The 13,737-nt window shown below is 42.9% G+C and overlaps 1 protein-coding gene across 6 annotated transcripts in view; it reads right to left on the bottom strand.

Annotated features, from left to right (window-relative positions):
• The window catches only part of BCL2L13 (BCL2 like 13), a 94,393-nt gene that overhangs the window by 51,412 nt on the left and 29,244 nt on the right, over nt 1–13,737 (bottom strand). For all 6 annotated transcript variants that reach the window (XM_065423640.1, XM_065423641.1, XM_065423639.1 and 3 more), the window contains 2 exons: nt 4,100–4,256; nt 1,514–1,583 (listed from right to left, as the gene is read on the bottom strand). In XM_065423640.1, coding sequence (XP_065279712.1) covers nt 1,514–1,583; nt 4,100–4,256 — 227 coding nt within the window. The remainder of the gene's footprint in view (nt 1–1,513; nt 1,584–4,099; nt 4,257–13,737) is intronic.

Genomic DNA, 13,737 nt, shown 5'->3' with positions numbered 1-13,737 from the left:
GACCTCAAGAGGTCATCTAGTCCAACCCCCTGCTCAAAGCAGGACCAACCCCCAGACAGATTTTTGCCCCAGATCCCTAAATGACCCCCTCAAGGATTGAACTCACAACCCTGGGTTTAGCAGGCCAATGCTCAAACCATTGAGCTATCCCCATGTCTTTTCATTTTGTATTATAATCCCATGAGATCTCAAATTAGGCAGGGCCAAGCGAAATTAGCACCATCAAAAGTATCTCAATGCAGCTATCACTTACATCAGTAGGAAGTAGTTTTGCCATTCAACATGTAGCACTCTTTGCTGGGTCAGTGCTGAACCAATGCTCCAGCTAACATCAGGCTGGACCTATGCTCTCTTTTGAATGAGAAAAAAGGACCTGGCAACTTGTGGCCATTAAAAATCTCAGCTTTTGTGTGCATACACACACGGGTAAAAATAGAGTGTTAGCCTCAGTGAGAATATGGCCATTATACTAAGGTAATTATATTAGACTACCTAAATTCCATATGAAGTTTCAACTAGAAAATAAATTAACTTTTGGTCTTGCCCTGCTGCATAGTGTAGCTGTGTACTGTTAATAAATCACTGCATTTCATCCCAGAGGTGGCTGCATTTGTCTTCTAGATGAAGTAATTCCATTTATAGATTTGCATTTCATTTTTGCAGTTTTGGGATCCTCTGAGAAACATATCTCAAGATAGATGGATCATACAATGTAGTACAAAGCGGTATGCAGAGGCCTCAGATTATAGAAAAGATGCAGTACCACTGTATCAGCAAAATCGACTATCACATATTGCACAATGACATAATAAAAAGCCCTCTTGTAGCTCACACACCTACAATAGTGATGCTGAGGCTGCTGCAGGAAGCTTAACTCAATTTTCTGAGCCACTAAAACCTCAAAATCTTGGAGCGTGTGGTTATCTTTACTTTTCTCAGAACTAGATTAACAAGTGAAAAGAATTTAAAAAGCCCACAAAACAACTGAGAAGGGATTGCAGAGAAGTATAATGGAAACACTCTTCTCAATTTTCACTTCAGAACTGCTACAACAGCAAATGCTTCTAGGGAATTTTACGTTTTTAATCATTGGCATCCATGCATCAATGTCAAGCAACAGCAGCTCTCTCTCTTCGTCTTACTACTTACCCAACACCAACATAAAAAGATTAGATTAACAAATAGCAAATGCATTAAAGTGCAGTCCAGCAAAAAAAATACAAAATTGCACATCATAGAACTGGAAGGGACTTCGAGAGGCCATCTAGTCCAGTCCCCGGCACTCGTGGTAGAACTAATTATCATATCTACACACACACACACACACACACACACACACCTTTTTGAGGGGAGACGATATTGGACTGTAACTCATTTATTTCTGGTTCTGAGTTCTACTAAATATTTGAAGTCCATAGGTGTGTATATCTGGATATGGTAGCATTATAGGGCAAATCCTCCTCATTAGTTTCCAAGCGTTAAGAACTCAAAGTTAAGATAATTCTGTTATTACCTTGCTCCATCCACTGGCATGAGCGTCCATCTCCTGAGTGCGTTCTCGGTATTCCTGATAAGTCACTGGCCTGCAGGAATTAAACCAAACACCAAAGGTTATAAAGGGAAAAAACAAAGATTAAAGTTCTTCCAGTTCCCGGGTAACTAAGTGTTCACACATCCACTGCATGCAATTACAAAGCATGTCAAAATGAAGCTTAAAATTAAAGTGCCGCTTAAAAATTAACCAGACAGCATTGATATCTCGGTGCTATAATCCAGAGTTATTCCTTCAGTAAAACAAAGCAAATTCATGTTTAGGGAATTAGGTAAAGAAAAACTGATCATCCTGCAAAGGGGGAACTATCCTCTGGCATTAATGGTCCATAAGCTCTCCATTTCCTGCTTACCAGTTACCAATAGGAGCAGGGAAATGAATGGAAGATAAAAGAGCTCCCTGTCTGTATGAGGCCAACTGAAAGATATAGTCTGTCTATTTCTAAAGGAGCACATAGATGGTTAACAAGATCTGACAGTTTGTAGAGCACTGCAACAAAGACAATTTTGTGCTAAGGGTTTAGTATAACTAAGTCGGTCTCTGAGCATACATCATATGCTAGACAAACGAAAGATCTACAAAACTATTTCTGTGCACAGGTAACTCACATGGGTCACCCAAACACCAGTTAGCCTGTAGAAATCTTAGCACAGAAGTCTCATTAGCACTATGTACCGCATCAAGAAAAAATTAAAGTGGAACCAAATCAGTGCTTAGTACTCATTCTTCTTCTAAAAAGTTAGAGAAATTTCATCATTAGCTGATGTGACAGCCTATGGGCGGCACTATGCCCTTCCATACACAAGACAACTTCATTTCTTGGCCCAATAAAAACTGGACATAAGGGAAGTTGTTGCATTTATTAGCTTCTGAAGATGGAGGACATAGTGGCTAGACCACATGTTTCAGCTGGGCAGATCAAGGAACAGAGCTGATTGGCTCCACAAACAGTCCTGGTCAGATACTCTAGATGTAACAAGAGACCTTTTCTGTGAAACTGAGGGTAGCATCTTTGGGATTCAGTCTGGTGGATCTTAGCTGGTCTATGAACAAGTGCAAAGAGACCCAATTTGCATACCCAAGAAAGTGTGACAATCCACTCTCCATTAATACCAATTTAATTTATTAAGTCAGCAACTGAACCACTTGATTCACTGCAAGAAGGTGGTCTAGTCAAGGAACTACTTACACATCTCATTATCTCTCAAAAGCCTACATGAAAGTCACTCTCCTCATAAGGGCCCATAGATATCAGAACTGAAAAACTTGGCAACTGATACTCTGGGATTTCAGTACCTTGTCATTTAAAAATATCAGGAACAGCTATGCAAGAAGAGTTCTGGGAGAGTAATACTCAAAGAACGGGCAGAGGACACCTGAAAATCTCAATTTCCTCCTACCCCATTAGTGTATATATCTACAAATCAGAAACAGTGCAGCCCAAGTTTTTCCAATGCTGTCTTCACAGCCATATTTATATAGATAATCTCCCAAACTGGCTCATCAGAGCCCAAGATTTCTATGCACAATTTTTGGACATCAGATGCATTGTCATCCAGTGCAACCAGAATAGGAAGAAGTCAGTTTGGCTCCCCTAAAACCCAGATTGCGCGCACACACACACACACAAAAGGCAACCAAAGCAACTCTACTATCTAGCACTAGCACTTTAACCAAGAAACTGGGACATCAGTTACATGCCCTATTGGAATTTAAACATTGATTCCTAAGACGAAAGGCCAGTTCTTTATTCTCTACAGATAGCCCAACTGCCCACACTCTCTTGAAAGGATACAGTCAATCAACAAGTAAAATAACCCCTTTTCTGTCTCATGTGGGCTCCTTGAGGATCCACCCCACTACACAAAAATTTTTTTTTTAAGTAACAAAAAAAGCTGACTTACATTTAAACACGTTTCTGCGCTACCTGAATGTAACTTCTCTATTATTTCCTACTTGTCCCTCATTTTAAAGGCCAGGAGCGTGACAAGTTGAGAGGTACGTTCCCACAATGAAAATGTGGAAGTAGTTCCATTGGCAGATGTGCAACCAAGACAAGTTTAGCAACATCTGGGGTACCTAAAATACAGAGATATCAACAACATTAGCCCCATGGTATTGCAGTTACAGCATCAAGAACCTAACATTAAGATTACGTGTTGAGTGGGGATGCTAACCTGGTTTCAGTCCAGTATCTAGGAAATTTATGGTTTGCCAGATATCAACCAGTAGTTTAAATGTATGTCAAGTGAATCTTGGAGGCTCAATGCTCAGAAGTTAAAAGGGTTTGAAAATTGCCTTAATGTTCAACACAGTAAAGGAGTGTTTGTGCTATTTTTTCATCTCTCTCTCATATAGATATATATCTATATCTATATATATATCTATATATCTATCTATAGAGAGAGAGAGAGAGAGAGAGAGAGCGCGCGCACGGGGGGGGGGGGGGGGGGGAGGCGCAAAGGAAGACTGGAAGAAAAACAATGCAACCGTAAGAATTTAAAGGGAAAAGTACCTTCCCACTGAGCAAAGCAAATGACAACTTACTTGCTAAGCAGTATCTGTAGTGCTTTGTGAAGAGGTTCTTTCAGTTCCTGGGACACTTTCTCTCCAAGATGAGCTAAGCAATCTTCTATTGAACTCTCTGGATTGGCAGGACTGAATACTGGAGAAGTATGGCAGTCAAACCCAGTGCTGGTGAAGGCTGAGGACAAAGCAAAAACAAACCCCAAAATACTAAATACAATTGGCCACAAAACTGTTCAGCTACTATGAAGTCACATGAAATAAATTTCACACAGTAAAATGCCTGGCATGCTTGTATAACAATTTCAGAAAGACACACCAGGGGCAAATTCAGCCTGAAATAATTAAGTACAAACCCATAGACATCTCTGGGCCAAAGCATTCCCTCTAATTTCTTACTTAGAGCTTGTGTTAACAGGAAGATCCATGCATATATGTGAATTGTAAGCTATATATATTTTGCACAATTACTGAAAACCACCTCCAAGTTACACTTTTTCACAATTATACCCACTGTGAAAGTTACATCCCTATTTACATCACTGCTGAATCTGGCCACAGACATGGCTAGATCTGCAACAATGCCCAAGTGCAATTCTTAAAATAATATTCTGTTTGACTACGATTTTTTCCATCTCTTAATTTTTAATGGGTTATCTAGTCCACCCCTGCCCATGGAGTGCTGTTCCCTACAATAAGTTACCCAGTGACTGGAATTTTAATACCATGATCAATGATAACACTGCTCTACAGCCAAAATGCTTCTGAAATAAAAGTAGTCAAACTTCACTAATTCTGGGTCACTGAGAACGAAAATGATGCTTAAAATTGTTGATTGGCTCTAGTTTTCAAGATATGCTATTGGGTCAGTATATACGACCCTTGACTTGGGAATGGTGGAGGATAAGTGAGTTATAAAGGGAAGGGATCTCAATTTAAACCAGAAATGACTAAAATACATCTTTGACTGGAACTATGAATAAATCTATGACTGGGTTTGGACAGTACTTGCTTTTAAGGAAAAACAATGAATGATGCAATCTGAAGCTGGTATTGCGTCATACATGATATGAATTGCATCATGTTATTCCTAGAAGTCATGGATGATGCAATCATAACGAAGCTTACATCACTCTGCTGAACAAATTGCCCTATATCAGCTCTAGAAATCAGACAGTGTCGTGCTCTCTTATTTGTCAGTGTTTGATTTTGCAAAGGGACACATTTCTGTTTAGCCAAAGTGAGCAGAGATGCCTCGTACTTGTGTGAACAGTGCAGATAACTTCTGCTATGTTTGTGGTGAAGTGACTTTTGCATCACAAAAGCGCAGTATAACCACTATGGTTAAGAAAGCCTATCACCTTTATTTTGGCTGCAAAATTGGAGATCAGGACAAGAGGTGGGCCCCACACATATGCTGCAACACTTGTGCAACAAATCTTCGCCAGTGGTTGAACAGGAAAAGGAAATCTATGCCTTTTGCAGTGCCAATGATTTGGAGAGAGCCAACAGATCAGACCAGCAATTGTTACTTCTGCATGGTGCCTCCAGTTGGGAAAGGTGTGTCAAAGAAGAAAAAGTGGACTGTGCATTATCCAAACATTCCATCAGCTATACGCCCAGTACCCCCCGGAGAAGGACTGCCGGTTCCTGATGCACCAGAATCATTCTCACTTGAGTCAGACGAGGAAGAGGAAGAGGATGAAACTTCTGGTCCTGAACCATCAATGTCACAGGACCCACATTTTCTCCCATCTTCCTCCTCTGAACCACACCTCATAACACAAGGTGAACTGAATGACCTTGTCAGGGATTTGGAACTACCCAAGAGTAAGGCAGAGCTGTTGGGCTCCAGACTACAGCAGTGGAATCTCCTGGCAGGTGATGTTAGGGTTTCCATGTTCCGTGACCGTCAAAAGGATCTTGTCCCATTCTTCTTCATGGAAGGTGATCTTGTAGCCTGCAACAACATCGATGGTGTGATGGCAGCCCTCAACATCGTTCACGATCCAGATGAGTGGAGACTGTTCATTGATTCATCGAAGACGAGTCTTAAAGCTGTTTTACTGCATAATGGCAATGTTTTGCCATCAATTCCAGTTGGTCATGCAGTCCATAGGAAGGAAACCTATGACAACATGAAACAACTTTTGAGGTGCATAAACTATGACCAACATCAGTGGCAGCTTTGTGGCGATTTGAAGGTTGTTGCTCTCTTGCTTGGTCTGCAGACTGGATACACAAAGTACTGCTGTTTTCTCTGCAAATGGGATAGTCGTGCAAGAGATTCCCACTATATCAAGAAAGATTGGCCACTCCGACAGTCATTGGAGCCTGGGAGGAAAAGTGTTCAGCATCCACCACTTGTTGAATCAAGGAAGATTTTGTTACCACCCTTACACATCAAGCTGGGTCTGATGAAGAACTTTGTCAAGGCCATTGACAAAACACAAGCAGCTTTCAAGTACCTCCGTGGAAAATTTCCAAGGTAAAGTGACGCTAAGATAAAGGAAGGTGTCTTTGTCGGTCCTCAGATTCGTGAACTTCTTCGAGATGATGCATTTGACCATGCACTGCGTGGCAAGGAAAAGACGGCATGGAAAGCCTTCCAGTTAGTGGCAATACATTTTCTCGGAAACAACAAGGCAGACAACTACAGGTTGTTGGTGGAAAACCTCCTCAAGGCATACAAAAGCCTTGGTTGCAACATGTCACTAAAGATACATTTTTTGCACTCTCATCTAGATTTTTTTCCACCAAACTGCGGAGCAGTGAGCGACGAGCACGGCGAGCGAATTCACCAGGACATTGCAACAATGGAGAAACGCTATCAGGGCAAATGGAGCCCATCAATGCTTGCAGACTATTGCTGGACAGTGACAAGAGATGCTCCATTTAATGAATACAAGAGACAAGCCAAGAAGCGCCGAGTAGACACTGAATAGGACTAAACTATGTACATAATAGTTTTTTGCCTTTTGTTTCATAATAAATTTTATTTATATAACCCTTTTGCTGATTTTTAAAGTGTTACATAAACAGAACAGGTGAAATATCATGTAAAGCAACCCTAAACACATGAAAAGACCTAGGTTTACAATTTATGATTAAAACTCTACTATCTAACACAATATACATAGACATAAAATGTAAAAACTTAAATATCTTAGAAACAGTAGCCAATCAGTTGTTTTAATTGTCATATTTGAATTCAGCACATCAAAATACATAATAAATAGCACATTTTATCTCTGAAGCAGACGACTTCTCAAAAATTGTAGACCAGTGTAATCATAGACATCATAAATACTGTGTATAGACCAGGTGTCCGAGCTGACCTTCACTGAGATTATGTTTTGACGTTATATACTCAAAGCTAAAAACACATCAGCTAACAGCATTATTAAACCAATATAACAGGGCATTTTAGTATTAAGGATTGGAATTTACTGGAATGTGACACTGAATCTAAAATTGCAAACACAAAAGTCAGGAAATACAAAAGTCCAGGTTCTCATAGCAACCTTAACTTACTCGCCTGGCACACACAGTACACAAATCTCTCTAAAATATTCACATACCACTGCAAAGGTAGCTGCAATGATTTATTCAAGAGCAAAATTGGGTCCTTTCTACATAATCTGGGCAAGTTAAGATGATAAAAATTTTAGCTGTTTTATTTCTTGATGTGTTTAAAATTGTAAATTTAACATTAAATAGAAAAAAAAACCGTTATGTAACTTCTTGCTAATGAAAAAGGATAACAATCTCAGCTGACTCACAGGGTACTTACATATTTGCATAATCCAAAATATATGTGGGCTAGGGGTCTCAATGGTGAACTTCAGTAGTAGCATAAAAGCCACACCTACATCAATATTAAAATACAGAAGGGTGCACTTGAAGGGAGGTGCAAAGCTAGCTATATCCCACCTCTGCACTCCCCTGAATCTCCTGGCTGCTATATGCTGATTTAGTTCCCTGCATAAATTAGAGCAGCCTGAGAGTTGCTCTAACTTATAACAGCTCATAACAGCTGTTATACTATTAACACCCATTACACCAGCTGGAATTGCTATAGCACAGTACACTGGGGCCAAAAGTGTTGATAAACATCAATTAAAAATTAGATATTCTAATTTAAATTGAATACACTTTTGTTTTTAAAAATAAAAAACTCACTCAAAATTAAATCTGTAATTATGACAACCCAGAACTCAAATCGGTGAAAGAATTTTGCTCAAGCTTTCTGAAGAAGCATTTTCCTTTTGGGGACCAAGCACGCAAAATTTAAGGAAAAGAAAAAGAGGAGGAGAATTTGAAACAGTTATGAGCATGAGAAAAATATTAACAAAACCGTTGCTAGAACATCCATTACCATCTCAACACTATAAAAGGAGAGGTTACTTATCTGGATAGTAACTTGAGTTTTTCTAGATGTTTGTCCTTATGGGATTCCACCATAGGATGTGCTTGTGCCCGTGCACTCTTGACCAGAGACAGTAAATAGCAGCATCCATGGCTCTGGGCAGAGCCTGGAAGACTCCATCACAGGGGGGATGGAAGGCAGGAGGTGGAGCACCCATAGGGACGAAACATCTTGAAGAACTCAAGTTACTGCATAGGTAAGTAACCACTTCTTTGAGTATATGTCCCTATGGGTGTTCCACCAGAATCATAGAAGATTAGGGTTGGGAGAGACCTCAGGAGGTCATCTAGTCCAACCCCTTGCTCAAGGCAGGACCAACACCAACTAAATCATCCCAGCCAGGGCTTTCTCAAGCCGGGCCTTAAAAACATCTAAGGATAGAGATTCCACCACCTCGCTAGGTAACCCATTCCAGTGCTTCACCACCCTCCTAGTAAAATAGTATTTCCTAATATACAACCTATACCTCTCCCACTGCAACATGAGACCACTGCTCCTTGTTCTGTCATCTGCCACCACTGAACAGCCGAGCTCCATCCTCTTTGGAACCCCACTTCAGGTAGTTGAAGGCTGCTATCAAATCCCTCCTCATTCTTCTTTTCTGCAGACTAAACAAGCCCAGTTCCCTCAGCCTCCCCTCATAAGTCATGTGCCCCAGCCCCCTGACCATTTTCATTGCCTTCCGTTGGACTCTCTCCAATTTGTCCACATCCTTTCTGTAGTGTGAGGCCCAAAACTGGACGCAATACTCCAGATGTGGCCTCAACAGTGCCGAATAGAGGGGAATAATCACTTCCCTCAATCTGCTGGCAATGCTCCTACTAATGCAGCCCAATATGCCGTTAGCCTTCTTGGCAACAAGGGCACACTGCTGACTCATATCCAGCTTCTCATCCACTGTAATCCCCAGGTCCTTTTCTGCAGAACTGCTGCTTATCCAGTTGGTCCCCAACCTGTAGCAGTGTATAGGATTCTTCCGTCCTAAGTGCAGGACTCTGCACTTGTCCTTGTTGAACCTCATCAGATTTCTTTTGGCCCAATCCTCCAATTTGTCTAGGTCACTCTGGACCCTATCCCTACCCTCCAGGGTATCTACCTCTCCCCCCAGCTTAGTGTCATCTGTGAACTTGCTGAGGGTGAAATCCATCCCATCATCCAGATCATTAATAAAGATGTTGAACAAAACCGGCCCCAGGACCAACCCCTGGGGTACTCTGCTTGATACCGGCTGCCAACTAGACATCGAGCCATTGATCACTACCCATTGAGCCCAACAATCCAGCCAGCTTTCTATCCACCTGATAGTCCATTCATCCAATCCATACTTTTTTTACTTGCTGGCAAGAATACTGTGGGAGACCGTATCAGAAGCTTTGCTAAAGTCAAGATATATCATGTCCACTGCTTTCCCCATATCCACAGAGCCAGTTATCTCATCATAGAAGAGGTTCCCAAGCAGCATCTCAACATGGAGGGAGATGCTGAGGAGGCAAATCAAGGCAATTCACTCTGGACACAGGTAGGATGGCATATTTGGTGAATGTGTAAACAGAGAATCAGGTTGTAGCCCTGCAGATATCTGCTATGGGGAGATCCTTCAGGAGGGCTATAAAAGTAGACGGTCACTCTATGAGGGGGATGTAAACCCACCACTTCACAGTGGGTCAAGGTACAACCCAAAACCTACTTTAACAGTCTTTAAGTGGATATTGGCGGTCCCTTATGCCTTTTGGAAAAATATACAGTCTGGAGCAGGCCCTAAAGATCTTAGTCCGATCAAGGTAGAAGGTGAGGGCCCTCCCAATGTCTAGTGTGTGAACACTAGTCTCCGTTGTCGAAGCACAGAAAACTGAAAAACGAATCTCTTGGTTGACATGAAATTCCAATGAGGTTTTAAGGCAGGAAATGAGATGAAGGTACAGCATGACCCTGTCACAGTAGAAAGCAGTGTATGGTGGGTCTGCCACAAATGCCCTGAGTTCTTCCATTCTTCTCGCTAAGGTGATGGCAACCAGTTATGAAGTCCGGAGGGAGAGAGATCAGGTAGCCATGAGTTCAAACGGGGGGAGGGGGTATTCCTCAAGGCACTGAGGACCAGATTAAGGTCCCATGGACAAGAGATGCTCTGGACAGGGGGAAAATAAATTGTATAAACCCTTAAGGAATCTGGCTACGGTGTATGGGCAAAGGCTGAAACCCCTTCTATAGGCAAGTGGAAGGTAGTAATGGCTTCCAGGCATACTCAAACTGAGCATATTGACACAACTTGTGTCTTTAAGGCCAACAGGTAACATAGGATCCTTGGGAGTGGAGCTTCTGAGGCTTGTAAAGAGCAGTGAAAACACCAGGAATAGAAGCGTTTCCACTTTTGCCGATAAGTCTTACAAGTAGTAAGTTCTTTTATCTAGCAGGAAAATGCCTGAAAATTGGCTGAGAAATTTAATTCTATGCCTGAGAACCATCTAGGAGCCAAGACTTCAGGTTCAGAGACTAAAGGTTTGAATGGGTTAGAGAGCTGGAGCTCTCTGATAGGAGATCCTCCCTGAGGGGAAGGCAGAGAGACATTGCCACAGAGAGATGAAGTAGATCTGAGTAACACTGAGAAGCTAGTCTCGGCCATGAGGGCACTATCTGAATAGACCTCACCCCTTTTTGTCTCAGTTTTGAGCAAGGTCCTGAGGATTAGAAGAATAGGCAGGTAAGTGTAGAGCAGGACACAGGGCCAAGGTTCTAGTGGGGCATCTCCCAAGGAATTGTGGCCATATGCTCTTTGGAGCAAAAAAGGCAATATTTCATATTGGTTGAAGTTGCAAAGAGGTCTGCCTTCAGGAGGCCCCACGTTTGGCAGATACTGTGGAAGTCAGAGCTGTTGAGTTCCCACTTGTGGTTCTAATGGCAGTTTTTCCTCAAGCAGTCTGCAACTGTGTGCTGAAGTCACGGTAGGCAAGCCGCAGAAACTTCTATATGATGGGAGAGGCACCTGTTCCACAGCCTTAGCAATTCTGCACGTAAGGACTGGGCTCTTGCTCTTCCTTGTCAGTTTATGAAGTACATAGCTGCCTGTTGTCCAATATTACCCTGAAAGTGTCCCTCTATGTCATGAAGAAAGTGCTGACATGCACAGTGGACTGCCTTTACCTCTGGGATGTTGATGTGGTGCAGTCCGTCTTGTGAGGACCATTTGCCTGTGCTGTGGCACCCTGTAGGTGCATTCGCCAACCCAAGAGAGGTATCTGTTGTGAGGATTTTTGAACATGGCAGACATGTATGTGGTTCCCATGCAGACCTTCAGACGGCCTTTCCATTACCTGAGAGAATCCAGTACTCAGTGAGGTACAGTAATATGTTTGGAAAGGCTCTCTCTGTTCAGAGCATATGTAGTCTTTAAACATGCCTGAAGACATCTGAAGTGCAGTCTCACATGCGGCATAACAGATGTGGCAGCCAACATGTGGCCCAGGAGTTGTTGGCAGGTCCTGTTTGCAGTTGTTTGTGGGCTGTGCTGTAGAGCAGAGATCAGGCTGGACAGAGTGGAGAATCTGTCCTTGGGCAGGTAAGCCTTGCCAGTTAGGAAATCTAGCATGGCCACAATGAAGTCTGTTTTCAGGAATGGAGTAAATGTGGACTTTTTTAGATTGATGCAGAGGCCCAGAGAGGCCTGGGCCTTGGTCATTGCTATCTCAGCCTTTTGGGCAGAGCAGCCCCTAAGGAGCCAGTCATTCAAACACAAAGACCGCAAAGCCCCACTGATGCAGGTGGGCCACTACTGCTGAAGGGTCCTTCATAAACACTCTTGGGGCCACGGAGAGCCCAAAGGAAAGGACAAGCTATTGGTAATGTTCCAAGCCTATGGCAAAATGCAGAAATGCTTCTTGGAGGGATGAATAGCCACATGAAAGTGAACATCTTGGAAATCAAGGGCAATCAACCAGTCCTCCCAATCCAGGGATCATCATCCTGATGTGCTGCAATAGGGGATAGGTGTTCAGGTTCCCGAGGTCTAACAATCGGCCTCCAACCACCGCCTCTTTTGGAAACCAGGAAATATAGGGAATAGAACCCTTTACCAACAAATTCATGGGGAAACAGCTCAATTGTCTGAGGTAATGAGCTCTCAAGCAGGTAGGAAGTGGGATAGGCAGTCTCCAAAGGGATGGCGGATGGCAGAATTGTGCAGCAGAAGATCTAGAGGAAGATGTTGTTTGAGGCCCTCAACCAGGTTATCAAAATGGTCACTTAGAGGAAAGTGCATGTTGAGCGGTCATGGAGAATGGTGTTCCCCTTCTCTGAGGGTCTGGATCCCCTTCTAGGGGGCTCCGTAGAGCTAGCGTAGATCTAATGTTGTCCTAGGGTCTTTAAAGGAATGGAGCAAGGAGTCTTTGTGGCCACTGAAGAGCTTGGGCTCTTCAAATGGGAGGTCATCCACAGTATTTTGCACCTCCCTCAAGAGACCAGGACACTCGCCACATAACTACTGTGAAGCAGGGTCAGTGACGGGATGGGAGACATACACCATTATCTTGGTCAGAATGTAATTTTTTGCCTGCCTGTTTTTAAGTAGACAGAATAGTGGCAGGTGCCTGCTACAGAGTACATGCTGGTGATAACAGGACCTCATTGATGGGTAGGGTGATCTTACTCTGGTGCGTGATACATAAAATATCCACTAGGGAACATTGAAACTCCTGGACCTCCGCCAAAGGAATCTGAAGGGATTCAAATGGAAATTTCATTAAGTCGTGGAAGGCCCTAAAGTCATCTGCATAGGAAGGTGGTGGTGGCATTACCACCTCACCACAGGATGATGCTAACTTAGCTAAAAGGGTCGACCCTTCTTCAGTCAATGGGTGTCTCTCCTCTTAGGTCTCCTCAGATGCCATGGGAACGTGCAGTACCGGGAAGTGATCTTGTGGTGCTGGTGGTTATTGCAGTACTAGCAGGTGTTCTTGTTGGCCTACTGCAGAAGTGGATAGGAGAAGGGTTGCAAAGGGCATTTGTTTCCAGGGAATCTGAGGCGTCTGCTGGAAAGGCCTCCTCAGTGTATGTCCCCAGAGAAGCAGGGTGTTACAGTGCTAAAACAGAGCCCTGTATGGAAACCTCCAAGTGTCATCCCCTGAGTAGAATGGGGGGGCTTTGTGCATTAGTACTGGTACCAGAGGCAGTGGATCAGATCCTGTTCTTGCGCATAAAGGTTCAGTCACCAACAGGAGCGGCAGGTCTGTATAATTTT

This window comes from Emys orbicularis, chromosome 1, assembly GCF_028017835.1.
Source record: "Emys orbicularis isolate rEmyOrb1 chromosome 1, rEmyOrb1.hap1, whole genome shotgun sequence".
Lineage (NCBI taxonomy): Eukaryota > Metazoa > Chordata > Testudines > Emydidae > Emys > Emys orbicularis.
The sequence above is the reverse complement of the archived record's forward strand: the minus strand, read 5'-3'. Positions and strand labels throughout refer to the sequence as shown.